Below are 18503 nucleotides of genomic sequence, written 5' to 3'. Positions count from 1 at the left end.
ATGCTCATTTAGTGCCTCACATTCTCTTCTCTCTACGCATCAGTCTGGACTTCCAGCCGCCGCCATCGATCTCAGTGGGTGGGAGTACGTGCCTTGACAGACAACTTCTTCAGCCAATCGTTACCTCTCATTGCTTTGGGAGACGCCATTACTGTTTGGCGAGCAGCAGCCCTGATTGGCGGGGAGAAACCTTCCTCATCGTCTCTCTTCAAACTGGCAGTGAGGTCATGTGGTCAGGATGGTTTTAACCAGGCTAGGAGAAAGTAGTGTCCTCTAGAGCAGAAGTTCTCAAATGTTTTTCAGCCAAGGACCCCTTACAAGATAGAAAATATACCGGGGACCCCCTCATTCTGATTTGTGATTTTGGGCTAAGCTTAATTGTTTCCACGGTAACGTGCTTGACTTTTAATTTGATAGGGTTGTTATTAGAATGTAATCCATGAACCATTTTAGATTTAAAGCATAAACTATTTTCGTTGAACTATGAAGATTTTACAAAAAAAAAAAAAATGTATTTTTTTTATTACATTACATTTACATTACGTCATTTAGCAGATGCTTTTGTTTTGTCCAAAGCGACTTACAATATCACAATTTGTCAACAGTACAGAAAACCACTATGCAACACAATCAATAACAGCCAAGATATTTTGATAGACTAGCACCATGTAGGAAGTAGTTTGAGAAGGAATAAGTAACGTAGCATTTTTTTTTTAATAATAAAAAAAAAAAAAAAATTACCTGAAAACTTTTCGCGGACCCCCTGGCAAAGTGCCACAGACCCCTGGGGGTCCGCGGACCCCCATTTGAGAACCACTGCTCTAGAGAGAGAGTGGCGTCAGCGGAGGACCAAAATGCGAGACTCATTATATAGCCAATGAACAGCCAGGAATGGGTCTCGCGCTACTTTTGCATGCTAAAATAAAGCTGATATTTTGATTCCATGGGGGGAAAACCCTTTCAGAGTACAACACAAACTGTCTATTTTGCTGCAACTCGACAGTGCTGCTTAATCTAGGACCTTACTTCCTGGAACTCTTGAGAGTAAAAAAATTGTCCATTGGAGTGAATGGAGATGTCGTGACTCTTCTATCTATACGGCTCTGGGAGAAAGCTTCCTCATAAACAGACTGTGAGGTCATGTGATCAGGATGGTTTTAACCAGGCACAACACGCACAGCTGGGGTCAGGGTCAGAGTGCTGGGTGTGTAAAATATCAATAGCTGTATGTGTGTGTGTGTGTGTGTGTGTGTGTGTGTGTGTGTTTGTGTGTGTGTGTGTGTGTGTGTGTGAGTGAGTCTGTGTGTGTTGCACTAACTTGCGTCAGGGGCCTCAGGTTTTGTATTCAGAGAGCTCTGGTGTGATAGTTCAGCTCTCTGAGGATCAACTGAGTGAGAAGAATCAGGTGGCAATTGCGCCATCATCGCCATTCTTTCTAACCTGTGTGTGTGTCCTCTTCTGTTTGTAGAGAGCTGAAACTCCCCTCCGTTGGACCGTGGTGACACAGAGGCTTTGTGAGGAGTGACAGACTGACCATAATAACAGACTGACTGTGACTGAAGCTAAATCATCTCTTTATTCTGCTGCCAAGTCACGACACAAAGCCTTTCCCCTGAAGGGCTTACATCACGCAATGATAATAACAGCTGAATAATATGAGGGCTATAAGTAGGGTTGTGCGATGTCACCAAATACCCATCGTGATTGTTTTACAGTGACACATCGTTTTGCACGATGGCATCGTCATTGGGGTGGGGGTGGGGGTTGGGGGAATAATTAATTATTTATTAAGTTGCTGCGTTGCTGTAATGCGTTCACGTTAACAGGACAGCTGAGCCTGAGCTCTACATGATACCAGCTGGCTTGAATAGGCTATTAGCCTCTGAAGTGGACAGTGTCTGTCACAATTGCGCTATAGCACTATAGCAATTTGAACGGCGCAAAACAAATAACGTTAACGTTACTCACCAACAACGTGTGTGTGTTGAATTTAACTAGCTGGCAGAAAACCGACTGAATTACTGGCTGATATAACGTTAGATTCGCGTGGGCTTTTGAACCTAATGTAATGAGAGAGAGTTTAGGAGAAATGGCTAGAGAAACGCAGCTGCTGTATCTATATGGAGCGACTCCAACTTTCACTTTGGAAACAGGCGAGTTAAATTCACGGTTGAAGACTTGTACTCACTTTGGGTTGAAAACAGGAAAGAACGTGAAGTTTCTTCTTTGTCTTAAAAAGGACAAACGCAGTAAACGCAGTTCCTCGTATCTCTCTTTCTGCCTGTTCACTCTCTGCAAAAGTTCCTCTTCTGTATATTACTCTCTCTGGTTCATAATTGTATCCTCTTGTCACCAAGGTGAATGGCATATCGTCCTCGCTATCAAAATCACAATTTTCGTTCGTGTATTCTATTTGTTGTGTCTTCACTAACAAGCCGGGAGAAATAACCCAAAATAACAGCTGATCTGCGGAATAATACGGTAGTTGTACGGTTGGGAGAAAAAGTAGTGCCGAATGAGACGGCTGTTTGGCGGAAAAGTAAAGCGCTGAAGATTGTCAAAATAGAGCGTACATGTACACAGATATCAATTTGTTTAGATGGTCGTGGGTTTAGATGGCTAAATTACGTTTTAGTTCTTGGCCCCCTGTACTAGAGAGACAGAGCTGTGGAGGCTGTTGCTTCAGAGTGCCGGGTCTGGATAGACGGTGCGCTCAGCGTCCCGAACACTGTACCTATTTCAGTTAGTGTATGCAACTAGCTGATAGGACCCCACTTCAAACAAACCGAACTATCCCTTTAAGTTCCTCTCTCCCAGACTGAAATGACACATTACCAGGTAATGACTCTTAACGATTTAGGTCCTAAATCGTTAAAGATTTAATTCAGACTCTTGGAATCTCTCTCTGCCTCCTGCCCTTTCCTCTCTCAAGGTCCATAAATGACAAGGAGTCGTGGTGCTGCTTGGAGGTAAACAACTTGAGGGCTGCCAGCCCACAGCAGCAGCGGGTCTGCCCCATCCCAAATGAATTCTGTTTCACTGCTGTGCTGTTGTCAAGGAAACATAGAGATGTGTCTGAAGCTGTACTGTTAAGGAAACATGGAGATGTGTCTGAAGCTGTGCTGTTAAGGAAACATGGAGATGTGTCTGAAGCTGTGCTGTTAAGGAAACATAGAGATGTGTCTGAAGCTGTACTGTTAAGGAGACATGGAGATGTGTCTGAAGCTGTACTGTTAAGGAAACATGGAGATGTGTCTGAAGCTGTACTGTTAAGGAAACATGGAGATGTGTCTGAAGCTGTACTGTTAAGGAAACATAGAGATGTGTCTGAAGCTGTACTGTTAAGGAAACATAGAGATGTGTCTGAAGCTGTACTGTTAAGGAAACATAGAGATGTGTCTGAAGCTGTGCTGTTAAGGAAACATAGAGATGTGTCTGAAGCTGTGCTGTTAAGGAAACATAGAGATGTGTCTGAAGCTGTACTGTTGTTAAGGAAACATGGAGATGTGTCTGAAGCTGTGCTGTTAAGGAAACATAGAGATGTGTCTGAAGCTGTACTGTTAAGGAAACATAGAGATGTGTCTGAAGCTGTGCTGTTAAGGAAACATGGAGATGTGTCTGAAGCTGTACTGTTAAGGAAACATGGAGATGTGTCTGAAGCTGTACTGTTAAGGAAACATGGAGATGTGTCTGAAGCTGTACTGTTAAGGAAACATGGAGATGTGTCTGAAGCTGTACTGTTAAGGAAACATGGAGATGTGTCTGAAGCTGTACTGTTAAGGAAACATGGAGATGTGTCTGAAGCTGTACTGTTAAGGAAACATAGAGATGTGTCTGAAGCTGTACTGTTAAGGAAACATAGAGATGTGTCTGAAGCTGTGCTGTTAAGGAAACATGGAGATGTGTCTGAAGCTGTACTGTTAAGGAAACATGGAGATGTGTCTGAAGCTGTACTGTTAAGGAAACATGGAGATGTGTCTGAAGCTGTACTGTTAAGGAAACATGGAGATGTGTCTGAAGCTGTACTGTTAAGGAAACATGGAGATGTGTCTGAAGCTGTACTGTTAAGGAAACATGGAGATGTGTCTGAAGCTTTACTGTTAAGGAAACATGGAGATGTGTCTGAAGCTGTGCTGTTAAGGAAACATAGAGATGTGTCTGAAGCTGTACTGTTAAGGAAACATGGAGATGTGTCTGAAGCTGTACTGTTGTTAAGGAAACATAGAGATGTGTCTGAAGCTGTACTGTTGTTAAGGAAACATAGAGATGTGTCTGAAGCTGTGCTGTTAAGGAAACATGGAGATGTGTCTGAAGCTGTACTGTTGTTAAGGAAACATAGAGATGTGTCTGAAGCTGTGCTGTTAAGGAAACATGGAGATGTGTCTGAAGCTGTACTGTTAAGGAGACATGGAGATGTGTCTGAAGCTGTACTGTTAAGGAAACATGGAGATGTGTCTGAAGCTGTGCTGTTAAGGAAACATAGAGATGTGTCTGAAGCTGTGCTGTTAAGGAAACATAGAGATGTGTCTGAAGCTGTGCTGTTAAGGAAACATAGAGATGTGTCTGAAGCTGTGCTGTTAAGGAAACATGGAGATGTGTCTGAAGCTGTACTGTTAAGGAAACATGGAGATGTGTCTGAAGCTGTACTGTTAAGGAAACATGGAGATGTGTCTGAAGCTGTGCTGTTAAGGAAACATGGAGATGTGTCTGAAGCTGTACTGTTAAGGAGACATGGAGATGTGTCTGAAGCTGTACTGTTAAGGAAACATGGAGATGTGTCTGAAGCTGTGCTGTTAAGGAAACATGGAGATGTGTCTGAAGCTGTGCTGTTAAGGAAACATGGAGATGTGTCTGAAGCTGTACTGTTAAGGAAACATAGAGATGTGTCTGAAGCTGTACTGTTAAGGAAACATAGAGATGTGTCTGAAGCTGTGCTGTTAAGGAAACATGGAGATGTGTCTGAAGCTGTGCTGTTAAGGAAACATGGAGATGTGTCTGAAGCTGTACTGTTAAGGAGACATGGAGATGTGTCTGAAGCTGTACTGTTAAGGAAACATGGAGATGTGTCTGAAGCTGTGCTGTTAAGGAAACATGGAGATGTGTCTGAAGCTGTGCTGTTAAGGAAACATAGAGATGTGTCTGAAGCTGTACTGTTAAGGAAACATAGAGATGTGTCTGAAGCTGTGCTGTTAAGGAAACATGGAGATGTGTCTGAAGCTGTACTGTTAAGGAAACATGGAGATGTGTCTGAAGCTGTACTGTTAAGGAGACATAGAGATGTGTCTGAAGCTGTGCTGTTAAGGAAACATAGAGATGTGTCTGAAGCTGTACTGTTAAGGAAACATAGAGATGTGTCTGAAGCTGTGCTGTTAAGGAAACATGGAGATGTGTCTGAAGCTGTACTGTTAAGGAAACATGGAGATGTGTCTGAAGCTGTACTGTTAAGGAAACATGGAGATGTGTCTGAAGCTGTGCTGTTAAGGAAACATGGAGATGTGTCTGAAGCTGTACTGTTAAGGAAACATAGAGATGTGTCTGAAGCTGTGCTGTTAAGGAAACATAGAGATGTGTCTGAAGCTGTACTGTTGTTAAGGAAACATGGAGATGTGTCTGAAGCTGTGCTGTTAAGGAAACATAGAGATGTGTCTGAAGCTGTACTGTTAAGGAAACATAGAGATGTGTCTGAAGCTGTGCTGTTAAGGAAACATGGAGATGTGTCTGAAGCTGTACTGTTAAGGAAACATGGAGATGTGTCTGAAGCTGTACTGTTGTTAAGGAAACATGGAGATGTGTCTGAAGCTGTGCTGTTAAGGAAACATAGAGATGTGTCTGAAGCTGTACTGTTAAGGAAACATGGAGATGTGTCTGAAGCTGTGCTGTTAAGGAAACATAGAGATGTGTCTGAAGCTGTGCTGTTAAGGAAACATAGAGATGTGTCTGAAGCTGTGCTGTTAAGGAAACATGGAGATGTGTCTGAAGCTGTACTGTTGTTAAGGAAACATGGAGATGTGTCTGAAGCTGTACTGTTAAGGAAACATAGAGATGTGTCTGAAGCTGTACTGTTAAGGAAACATAGAGATGTGTCTGAAGCTGTGCTGTTAAGGAAACATAGAGATGTGTCTGAAGCTGTGCTGTTAAGGAAACATAGAGATGTGTCTGAAGCTGTGCTGTTAAGGAAACATGGAGATGTGTCTGAAGCTGTACTGTTAAGGAAACATGGAGATGTGTCTGAAGCTGTGCTGTTAAGGAAACATGGAGATGTGTCTGAAGCTGTACTGTTAAGGAAACATGGAGATGTGTCTGAAGCTGTGCTGTTAAGGAAACATGGAGATGTGTCTGAAGCTGTACTGTTAAGGAAACATAGAGATGTGTCTGAAGCTGTACTGTTAAGGAAACATGGAGATGTGTCTGAAGCTGTGCTGTTAAGGAAACATAGAGATGTGTCTGAAGCTGTGCTGTTAAGGAAACATGGAGATGTGTCTGAAGCTGTACTGTTAAGGAAACATAGAGATGTGTCTGAAGCTGTGCTGTTAAGGAAACATGGAGATGTGTCTGAAGCTGTGCTGTTAAGGAAACATAGAGATGTGTCTGAAGCTGTACTGTTAAGGAAACATAGAGATGTGTCTGAAGCTGTACTGTTAAGGAAACATAGAGATGTGTCTGAAGCTGTGTTGTTAAGGAAACATGGAGATGTGTCTGAAGCTGTGCTGTTAAGGAAACATAGAGATGTGTCTGAAGCTGTGCTGTTAAGGAAACATAGAGATGTGTCTGAAGCTGTACTGTTAAGGAAACATAGAGATGTGTCTGAAGCTGTACTGTTAAGGAAACATAGAGATGTGTCTGAAGCTGTACTGTTAAGGAAACATGGAGATGTGTCTGAAGCTATGCTGTTAAGGAAACATGGAGATGTGTCTGAAGCTGTGCTGTTAAGGAAACATAGAGATGTGTCTGAAGCTGTGCTGTTAAGGAAACATGGAGATGTGTCTGAAGCTGTACTGTTGTTAAGGAAACATGGAGATGTGTCTGAAGCTGTACTGTTGTTAAGGAAACATAGAGATGTGTCTGAAGCTGTACTGTTGAGGAAACATAGAGATGTGTCTGAAGCTGTGCTGTTAAGGAAACATAGAGATGTGTCTGAAGCTGTGCTGTTAAGGAAACATGGAGATGTGTCTGAAGCTGTGCTGTTAAGGAAACATGGAGATGTGTCTGAAGCTGTGCTGTTAAGGAAACATAGAGATGTGTCTGAAGCTGTGCTGTTAAGGAAACATGGAGATGTGTCTGAAGCTGTGCTGTTAAGGAAACATAGAGATGTGTCTGAAGCTGTACTGTTGTTAAGGAAACATGGAGATGTGTCTGAAGCTGTACTGTTGTTAAGGAAACATAGAGATGTGTCTGAAGCTGTACTGTTGAGGAAACATAGAGATGTGTCTGAAGCTGTGCTGTTAAGGAAACATAGAGATGTGTCTGAAGCTGTACTGTTAAGGAAACATGGAGATGTGTCTGAAGCTGTGCTGTTAAGGAAACATAGAGATGTGTCTGAAGCTGTACTGTTAAGGAAACATGGAGATGTGTCTGAAGCTGTGCTGTTAAGGAAATATAGAGATGTGTCTGAAGCTGTGCTGTTAAGGAAACATGGAGATGTGTCTGAAGCTGTACTGTTAAGGAAACATAGAGATGTGTCTGAAGCTGTGCTGTTAAGGAAACATGGAGATGTGTCTGAAGCTGTGCTGTTAAGGAAACATAGAGATGTGTCTGAAGCTGTACTGTTAAGGAAACATAGAGATGTGTCTGAAGCTGTACTGTTAAGGAAACATAGAGATGTGTCTGAAGCTGTGTTGTTAAGGAAACATGGAGATGTGTCTGAAGCTGTGCTGTTAAGGAAACATAGAGATGTGTCTGAAGCTGTGCTGTTAAGGAAACATAGAGATGTGTCTGAAGCTGTACTGTTAAGGAAACATAGAGATGTGTCTGAAGCTGTACTGTTAAGGAAACATAGAGATGTGTCTGAAGCTGTACTGTTAAGGAAACATGGAGATGTGTCTGAAGCTATGCTGTTAAGGAAACATGGAGATGTGTCTGAAGCTGTGCTGTTAAGGAAACATAGAGATGTGTCTGAAGCTGTGCTGTTAAGGAAACATGGAGATGTGTCTGAAGCTGTACTGTTGTTAAGGAAACATGGAGATGTGTCTGAAGCTGTACTGTTGTTAAGGAAACATAGAGATGTGTCTGAAGCTGTACTGTTGAGGAAACATAGAGATGTGTCTGAAGCTGTGCTGTTAAGGAAACATAGAGATGTGTCTGAAGCTGTGCTGTTAAGGAAACATGGAGATGTGTCTGAAGCTGTGCTGTTAAGGAAACATGGAGATGTGTCTGAAGCTGTGCTGTTAAGGAAACATAGAGATGTGTCTGAAGCTGTGCTGTTAAGGAAACATGGAGATGTGTCTGAAGCTGTGCTGTTAAGGAAACATAGAGATGTGTCTGAAGCTGTACTGTTGTTAAGGAAACATGGAGATGTGTCTGAAGCTGTACTGTTGTTAAGGAAACATAGAGATGTGTCTGAAGCTGTACTGTTGAGGAAACATAGAGATGTGTCTGAAGCTGTGCTGTTAAGGAAACATAGAGATGTGTCTGAAGCTGTACTGTTAAGGAAACATGGAGATGTGTCTGAAGCTGTGCTGTTAAGGAAACATAGAGATGTGTCTGAAGCTGTGCTGTTAAGGAAACATGGAGATGTGTCTGAAGCTGTGCTGTTAAGGAAACATAGAGATGTGTCTGAAGCTGTACTGTTAAGGAAACATAGAGATGTGTCTGAAGCTGTGCTGTTAAGGAAACATAGAGATGTGTCTGAAGCTGTACTGTTAAGGAAACATGGAGATGTGTCTGAAGCTGTACTGTTAAGGAAACATAGAGATGTGTCTGAAGCTGTGCTGTTAAGGAAACATGGAGATGTGTCTGAAGCTGTGCTGTTAAGGAAACATAGAGATGTGTCTGAAGCTGTACTGTTAAGGAAACATGGAGATGTGTCTGAAGCTGTACTGTTGTTAAGGAAACATGGAGATGTGTCTGAAGCTGTGTTGTTAAGGAAACATAGAGATGTGTCTGAAGCTGTACTGTTAAGGAAACATAGAGATGTGTCTGAAGCTGTGCTGTTAAGGAAACATAGAGATGTGTCTGAAGCTGTACTGTTAAGGAAACATGGAGATGTGTCTGAAGCTGTGCTGTTAAGGAAACATGGAGATGTGTCTGAAGCTGTGCTGTTAAGGAAACATGGAGATGTGTCTGAAGCTGTACTGTTAAGGAAACATAGAGATGTGTCTGAAGCTGTGCTGTTAAGGAAACATAGAGATGTGTCTGAAGCTGTGCTGTTAAGGAAACATAGATATGTGTCTGAAGCTGTACTGTTAAGGAAACATAGAGATGTGTCTGAAGCTGTACTGTTAAGGAAACATAGAGATGTGTATGAAGCTGTACTGTTAAGGAAACATAGAGATGTGTCTGAAGCTGTACTGTTAAGGAAACATGGAGATGTGTCTGAAGCTGTACTGTTAAGGAAACATAGAGATGTGTCTGAAGCTGTACTGTTAAGGAAACATGGAGATGTGTCTGAAGCTGTGCTGTTAAGGAAACATGGAGATGTGTCTGAAGCTGTACTGTTAAGGAAACATAGAGATGTGTCTGAAGCTGTGCTGTTAAGGAAACATAGAGATGTGTCTGAAGCTGTGCTGTTAAGGAAACATAGAGATGTGTCTGAAGCTGTACTGTTAAGGAAACATAGAGATGTGTCTGAAGCTGTACTGTTAAGGAAACATAGAGATGTGTATGAAGCTGTACTGTTAAGGAAACATAGAGATGTGTCTGAAGCTGTACTGTTAAGGAAACATGGAGATGTGTCTGAAGCTGTACTGTTAAGGAAACATAGAGATGTGTCTGAAGCTGTACTGTTAAGGAAACATGGAGATGTGTCTGAAGCTGTGCTGTTAAGGAAACATAGAGATGTGTCTGAAGCTGTGCTGTTAAGGAAACATGGAGATGTGTCTGAAGCTGTACTGTTAAGGAAACATAGAGATGTGTCTGAAGCTGTACTGTTAAGGAAACATGGAGATGTGTCTGAAGCTGTGCTGTTAAGGAAACATAGAGATGTGTCTGAAGCTGTACTGTTAAGGAAACATGGAGATGTGTCTGAAGCTGTGCTGTTAAGGAAACATAGAGATGTGTCTGAAGCTGTGCTGTTAAGGAAACATGGAGATGTGTCTGAAGCTGTGCTGTTAAGGAAACATAGAGATGTGTCTGAAGCTGTACTGTTAAGGAAACATGGAGATGTGTCTGAAGCTTTACTGTTAAGGAAACATAGAGATGTGTCTGAAGCTTTACTGTTAAGGAAACATAGAGATGTGTCTGAAGCTGTACTGTTAAGGAAACATAGAGATGTGTCTGAAGCTGTGCTGTTAAGGAAACATAGAGATGTGTCTGAAGCTGTGCTGTTAAGGAAACATAGAGATGTGTGTGAAGCTGTACTGTTAAGGAAACATGGAGATGTGTCTGAAGCTGTACTGTTAAGGAAACATAGAGATGTGTGTGAAGCTGTACTGTTAAGGAAACATGGAGATGTGTCTGAAGCTGTACTGTTAAGGAAACATAGAGATGTGTCTGAAGCTGTACTGTTAAGGAAACATAGAGATGTGTATGAAGCTGTGCTGTTAAGGAAACATAGAGATGTGTGTGAAGCTGTACTGTTAAGGAAACATAGAGATGTGTCTGAAGCTGTGCTGTTAAGGAAACATAGAGATGTGTGTGAAGCTGTACTGTTAAGGAAACATGGAGATGTGTCTGAAGCTGTACTGTTAAGGAAACATAGAGATGTGTCTGAAGCTGTGCTGTTAAGGAAACATGGAGATGTGTCTGAAGCTGTACTGTTAAGGAAACATAGAGATGTGTCTGAAGCTGTGCTGTTAAGGAAACATAGAGATGTGTCTGAAGCTGTGCTGTTAAGGAAACATAGAGATGTGTCTGAAGCTGTGCTGTTAAGGAAACATGGAGATGTGTCTGAAGCTGTACTGTTAAGGAAACATAGAGATGTGTCTGAAGCTGTGCTGTTAAGGAAACATAGAGATGTGTCTGAAGCTGTGCTGTTAAGGAAACATAGAGATGTGTCTGAAGCTGTACTGTTGTTAAGGAAACATGGAGATGTGTCTGAAGCTGTACTGTTAAGGAAACATGGAGATGTGTCTGAAGCTGTACTGTTAAGGAAACATAGAGATGTGTCTGAAGCTGTGCTGTTAAGGAAACATGGAGATGTGTCTGAAGCTGTGCTGTTAAGGAAACATGGAGATGTGTCTGAAGCTGTACTGTTAAGGAAACATAGAGATGTGTCTGAAGCTGTGCTGTTAAGGAAACATAGAGATGTGTCTGAAGCTGTACTGTTAAGGAAACATAGAGATGTGTCTGAAGCTGTGCTGTTAAGGAAACATAGAGATGTGTCTGAAGCTGTGCTGTTAAGGAAACATAGAGATGTGTCTGAAGCTGTGCTGTTAAGGAAACATAGAGATGTGTCTGAAGCTGTGCTGTTAAGGAAACATAGAGATGTGTCTGAAGCTGTACTGTTAAGGAAACATGGAGATGTGTCTGAAGCTGTGCTGTTAAGGAAACATAGAGATGTGTCTGAAGCTGTACTGTTAAGGAAACATAGAGATGTGTCTGAAGCTGTACTGTTAAGGAAACATAGAGATGTGTCTGAAGCTGTGCTGTTAAGGAAACATAGAGATGTGTCTGAAGCTGTGCTGTTAAGGAAACATAGAGATGTGTCTGAAGCTGTGCTGTTAAGGAAACATAGAGATGTGTCTGAAGCTGTACTGTTAAGGAAACATGGAGATGTGTCTGAAGCTGTGCTGTTAAGGAAACATAGAGATGTGTCTGAAGCTGTACTGTTAAGGAAACATAGAGATGTGTCTGAAGCTGTACTGTTAAGGAAACATGGAGATGTGTCTGAAGCTGTACTGTTAAGGAAACATAGAGATGTGTCTGAAGCTGTACTGTTAAGGAAACATGGAGATGTGTCTGAAGCTGTGCTGTTAAGGAAACATAGAGATGTGTCTGAAGCTGTACTGTTAAGGAAACATAGAGATGTGTCTGAAGCTGTACTGTTAATGAAACATGGAGATGTGTCTGAAGCTGTGCTGTTAAGGAAACATAGAGATGTGTCTGAAGCTGTACTGTTAAGGAAACATAGAGATGTGTCTGAAGCTGTGCTGTTAAGGAAACATAGAGATGTGTCTGAAGCTGTGCTGTTAAGGAAACATAGAGATGTGTCTGAAGCTGTACTGTTAAGGAAACATAGAGATGTGTCTGAAGCTGTGCTGTTAAGGAAACATAGAGATGTGTCTGAAGCTGTGCTGTTAAGGAAACATGGAGATGTGTCTGAAGCTGTGCTGTTGTTAAGGAAACATAGAGATGTGTCTGAAGCTGTACTGTTAAGGAAACATAGAGATGTGTCTGAAGCTGTACTGTTAAGGAAACATAGAGATGTGTCTGAAGCTGTACTGTTAAGGAAACATAGAGATGTGTCTGAAGCTGTACTGTTAAGGAAACATAGAGATGTGTCTGAAGCTGTGCTGTTAAGGAAACATAGAGATGTGTCTGAAGCTGTGCTGTTAAGGAAACATAGAGATGTGTCTGAAGCTGTACTGTTAAGGAAACATAGAGATGTGTCTGAAGCTGTACTGTTAAGGAAACATAGAGATGTGTCTGAAGCTGTACTGTTAAGGAAACATAGAGATGTGTCTGAAGCTGTGCTGTTAAGGAAACATAGAGATGTGTCTGAAGCTGTGCTGTTAAGGAAACATAGAGATGTGTCTGAAGCTGTGCTGTTGTTAAGGAAACATGGAGATGTGTCTGAAGCTGTACTGTTGTTAAGGAAACATGGAGATGTGTCTGAAGCTGTGCTGTTAAGGAAACATGGAGATGTGTCTGAAGCTGTACTGTTGTTAAGGAAACATGGAGATGTGTCTGAAGCTGTACTGTTAAGGAAACATAGAGATGTGTCTGAAGCTGTGCTGTTAAGGAAACATAGAGATGTGTCTGAAGCTGTGCTGTTAAGGAAACATAGAGATGTGTCTGAAGCTGTACTGTTGTTAAGGAAACATAGAGATGTGTCTGAAGCTGTACTGTTAAGGAAACATGGAGATGTGTCTGAAGCTGTGCTGTTAAGGAAACATAGAGATGTGTCTGAAGCTGTACTGTTAAAGAAACATGGAGATGTGTCTGAAGCTGTGTTGTTGTTAAGGAAACATAGAGATGTGTCTGAAGCTGTACTGTTGTTAAGGAAACATAGAGATGTGTGTGAAACAAACAGAGCAGCACGTTCAGTTAGAGACATTAGCATTGTCACAGTGAACAAAGCAGACTCCAGTGTATCAGCTTCTACTCTGCATCCTGCGTAGTTTCTCCACCTGCTGGATCTGGAGGGAAATTCTCACTCCCAACTAGGGATGGTGATCCTTCATTTTTATTGATACCATTTTCGAGACTTTATCGATATCACTATCAATATTTCTCTATTATTCTTAAAGGAGTTTTTTTTTTTACAACTTGGACCTTATTTCTAGCTATATTTATGGTTTTGAAATCGATCCACGGGCCGAGCAACGGCCTGGAACAGAGGCAATAGGGGCATGTGCACTGCGTGTATTACCGTCCTGTAAATAGCTTATTTTCTGCTACGCAGTTAAAATGGTTGGAAGTTGGGAGTGCTACATATCGGCCACTCTCAACCTTTCTCCCTAGTGCAACTCTGACCTCCCTAAACACCTAAAAAAAACACTACAACTGAAACTGCTGCTGAATGTTCGGCTACCTTTGTTTAGTGCAAAAAAAAGCATAAAGAAAAGAAAAGAACAGCCAGTGATAGAAAAACAATAAGATTGATGAAGTCTCTCTCTCTCTCCCTCTCTCCTTCTCTGTCTCTCTCTCTCCCTCTCTCCTTATCTCTCTCCCTCTCTCTCTCTCTCTCCCTCTCTCCTTCTCTGTCTCTCTCTCTCCCTCTCTCCTTATCTCTCTCCCTCTCTCTCTCTCTCTCTCTCTCTCTTTCTCTCCCAAGGAGCAGGACTGAGAGGTGATACATGGCTCTGTAATATTAGCAGCCCAGGGGAACGGTTCTCTGTGGCCTTGGTAAGAGACTATCAACACACCCACACACACACACACACACACACACACACACACACACACAGATGCATGTGCGCACCTACACACACACATACACACACACACACAGATGCATGTGCGCACCTACACACACACATGCGCCCGCACACACACACACACACACACACACACACACACACACACACACACACACACACACACATACACACACAGTGTAAAGAGAGTGGGAAAAAAAGTCAGTTTTTTTAGTTTTCTTTCTTTCTTTTGTGTGTAAAGGTATGTAGTTGTGTTCATGCAGATTGGATCAGAGGCAGACTAAATTGAACTAAACTAAATGACTCTCTGCCTTCTCTGTCTGGATATTCTGTCTGTGTGGCTTCTGTTTTTATCACAGTGGATTTGAGGAAAATGGGAGAAGACACTGTGGTGTGCGGGAAGGAGCGTGGAGGCGTTAGAAAAGATAACAGCATTTTACCTGATCGCCATCTTTCCGTACCGGGACTGCATCCGCTGCTAGAGAGAGAGAGAGACAGGAAGTCAGACTGTCATTATTACAGCTATCACAGTTGATACAGAGAGAGGCCATGTGCAGAAAACAAACACTGCAGCAGACAAACACATCAGTCCAGAATACACAACTAGTTTGCTTCTGCCATGTACCCAACGCAGTCGGCTGAGTAACACATTGGCATTTGACACGTGTGAAAACCAGGGATATGTAGGCTACAATCTCAGCTTACATTTGAAACAAAACAGTGAATAATGTGAAAACCTCGCTGCCTCCAATGTTAAAGTCGAGGTGAACCCGTTCGTCACGTGCATCTGAGTCCGTTTCAGACTGAAAACAAATTGAGAGGCGGACCATATACGGTGTCGATGATTTGATTTGACAATTCTGTCGACTGGCTTTGGCATCGGCCAATCCTGGCGTGTTCCACCCCCAAATCGGGTGGGATTCAGCGTGTTGTCGTGCTACGCCAGTGGGATCCGCGGAGCACCAGGCAGCAATTATCGTTATAAATGTAAATAATATTCCTGGAATGCGCGTTTTAACGAGCCAGTTACATTTCTTTGCATTCTTAGAGATTATAGTATTTGTTTTTTGTTCATGTTTCTAACAATTGGCCAAGTTAGTAGTTAGTTTATGGGATAGGAATTCTGGCAGGTGACAGGCACTAGGTGCCATTTTCTACTTCATTTGGAAGAGAAAATTATTCTGAAATGAAGATTTGATTGACAGCTGCATGTCGTGATATGATTGGTTGATATGGGGTAGAAATTTGATAGTACTAGGTGACGTCAGCAAACAGTAAATTACTGTTATCAATGAAATCTTGAAAAATAAACTTTTGATGTGAAAAAGTGTGAAAAACGGAAAATAGAAAAAATAGAGCGGAACTCTATTTAATTTTTTTGTGTTGTATTATTTTTTGCCTATAGACGGTTTTCACCAGAGTGCAACCCCACAGCACTTCCTTTTTCTCAGCATTCGGCAAACTGCAGAAATATTCACTCGACATTGTTACTTTTGTTTTCGCCGCTCAGCTGTATAGACGGTTTGCATGGAATGGTCAGTCCTGCACTTGAATGTTATTTTTTCTTTTATGTCCATAGCAAACACTGCAACAGGAAGTGAGCGGGGGTTCAATTTAAGAATGTTTTTGTTGTCAAGTTAAAACCGTCTATATGATTGTCTTGTTTGTAAATGTATGATGTTTAATGTTCTATGTGGACCCCAGTAAGAGTAGGTTATGCTTTGCATATTAAGCTAATGGGGATCCTAATAAATCAAATCAAATATTTAGACACATGATATGCAACGTGTTTTGGTTCAGAATGTTCATATTGTAAGAGAGAGAGAGAGAGACACTAACACACAGACACACACGGCACTAAAATTAGATCAGTTATCCACACCACACATGAGCACAGAGGGTGCACAGTATGAGACAGAGAGGCCAGAGATGCTTTTAGAAATATCAGATGTGAGGGTCATGAGAGGGGAAGGCACCCTGCTACTTATGACCATCAATCATAGAGCTTTCTTCTTCTTCTGCTGCTCAAATTCAAATAAAATAACAGCGACTGTCACTTCCTGACCAAGCAGCAAAGCCAGAAGCTGTCATCATTTATGCCCCACACTAGATTAGAAACCCGGCTTAGCACTCACGTCGGGATACAGCGCGTTTTAGCAGACTGGCCGCCAACATGATCCATGTGCCCCCCGGTGGATCATATGCTTTGCTGCTCAATGCTAACACATTTTAAACATGAAACACATTCAATTAATAACCTAGCTGTCAGAGTGATAGTAGTAATAGTAGTAGTATAGATAATTAACATCTTGAACATGTTGCTCCTTGTTTTTTAAGCAGTGCAGCAGCTTCTATACGTGACACGTGTGTCCATCATCCGTTCTAGCCGAGATCGAGCACGGGATTTGAGCAGTGAAACCCCCCCCCCACCCCAACTGTACATGGAGTGGAGACAGAAAGCGCCACAGCTCAAAGCCAATGAAACACGCACATACGCACACAGTCCCAGAGAGACGGGAGAGGGAGGTGGGGGAGAAGGGTCTGACCTGCGCAAACCTTACTTCAACACCTGGGTGTGATTTTTGAGTTACCTCCAGATTTAAAGTCCTTTAACCTGCCGCCTCTTTCATCTCCTTTAATGGAAGATTGATTGAAGTGGATTTAATCACTGAAATCAATAATCAAGCAGCACTTTCTGCCAGACTCACTCGGTCTGTTTCATGTTAAGAGCACATATTCTCAACATAGACTCCATTGATTTTCTGTCCCGCCCAGCCCATCGGCCATCGACAACACCTAAGAATACCACAGCCTTCATACCCCTCTCCAGTCTCCACCCAAATCAATATCAATTAAACCCTTCCAAGTGCAGGGGTGGTGGGTCTTGCCTATTCATTGGTAGAACAAACACAGTTACTTGGCCACTATGGCAGACCTCCCTGCCTACCAACACGAGGGTCACAGCTCGCAGGTTTCGAGCCCCCGTGTTACCTCTGGCTTGGTCGGGCATCCATACAGGAACAATTGGGACATGTGTGTGGGTGGGAAGCCAGATTAAGGGTATGTGTGCTGGTCGCTGCACTAGTGCCTCCTCTGGTCGGACGGGGCACCTGTTTGTGTGTGTGTGTGGGGGGGGGGGGGGGGGGGAACTGGGGAGAATAGCGTGATCCTCCCACGTGCTACGCTTGCCGGTGAAACCCCTCGCTGTCAGGTGACAAGAAGCGGCTGGCGACTGCACATGTACCGGAGGAAGCATGTGCTAGTCTACAACTCAGATAAGCAGAGGGGGTGGAGCCTCTGACCAGGACCGCGTATACAGGGGATCATTATGATCATTATTTTGGACCAGAACCCTTCGAGCCATACAGTACACACACACACACACACACACACACAGTTTTGGGTGATGGACAGTGTTTTCACTGGCCAAACCATCCTGACCACGTGAACTACAGAAGCTACAAAGTGCGCTGGCCAATCAGGGACCTGCCTCATAGTGCACTGGCCAATCAGAGACCTGCCTCATAGTGCACGGGCCAATCAGAATAAGGTCATAGTCAGAGTAAGCAATAGTCAAATCAAGACATGTGGAGTATTCTGCTCTTAGTCGCATATTGAAGTGCATTGTAGACATGTAAACATCTTAATCGCTCTATGATGATATATTGGACTCTTGGCAGGATTTTTCGATGCGTACGTACAGCAGTCAAACTGCTTGATGACGCACGCTTTTCCAGCTGGCTTTGACGTGCCAACAAGCAGCTTGTATGTTTTTATTTTTCTTATATACACAGCATGTCCTCACTTCAGCAAAGCAGCAGGTTTTAAACTTCACGCGCAAAGATTGTAAAATCTGAACGCACAACTGGCCGGCTGGTGAAAAGTAGCTGCATGCATCGATGGTCTCAACAAAGCCCTCTAGCAGACCTCTGACCTCTGACCTCCAGCCACCGGTCAAACATACATACCCAACATGTTGTCCTTAACATGGTGGAAAGTAGTGGAAACATGACAGAAAGGCTTTCAGGTTCAACTCAGGAGGGAAACTCCCACAGCGGGACGTCATGTGGGCGTGTCTTCAGTCATTAATGGGACTCGAGTAGCATGTAAACGGGAATGAAATGGAATATTCTATTTTGTTTTCTTTTTTCTTTTTTACACAACACAATTTAAAACTACCAAAGATGATTAGGGTCACTTGCATTTTGTTTTTTTTAACCCTTGTACCGTGTTGGTACATTTTGGGCTAGTGCAGTGTAATTTTCTGTGTTCGCATTGTTATAAATGTGATATACCGGTAAATGGTCA

At 42.6% G+C, this 18503-nt stretch overlaps 1 protein-coding gene across 1 annotated transcript in view; it reads right to left on the bottom strand.

The window, feature by feature from the left end:
* LOC310784852 (uncharacterized protein) overlaps nt 1–18170 on the bottom strand; it is a gene marked incomplete at both ends in the record, with an annotated part of 47528 nt that extends 29358 nt beyond the window's left edge. The window contains 2 exons of the mRNA XM_083645889.1: nt 14636–14673; nt 18164–18170. Of these exons, the coding sequence (XP_083502015.1) occupies nt 14636–14673; nt 18164–18170 (45 nt within the window). The remainder of the gene's footprint in view (nt 1–14635; nt 14674–18163) is intronic.
* Between the last annotated feature and the right edge of the window lie 333 nt (nt 18171–18503).

The sequence above is a fragment of the Poromitra crassiceps genome (genome assembly GCF_964638095.1).
Source record: "Poromitra crassiceps genome assembly, chromosome: 11".
NCBI classification, from domain to species: domain Eukaryota; kingdom Metazoa; phylum Chordata; class Actinopteri; order Beryciformes; family Melamphaidae; genus Poromitra; species Poromitra crassiceps.
This window is presented reverse-complemented; position numbering and strand designations above follow the sequence as displayed.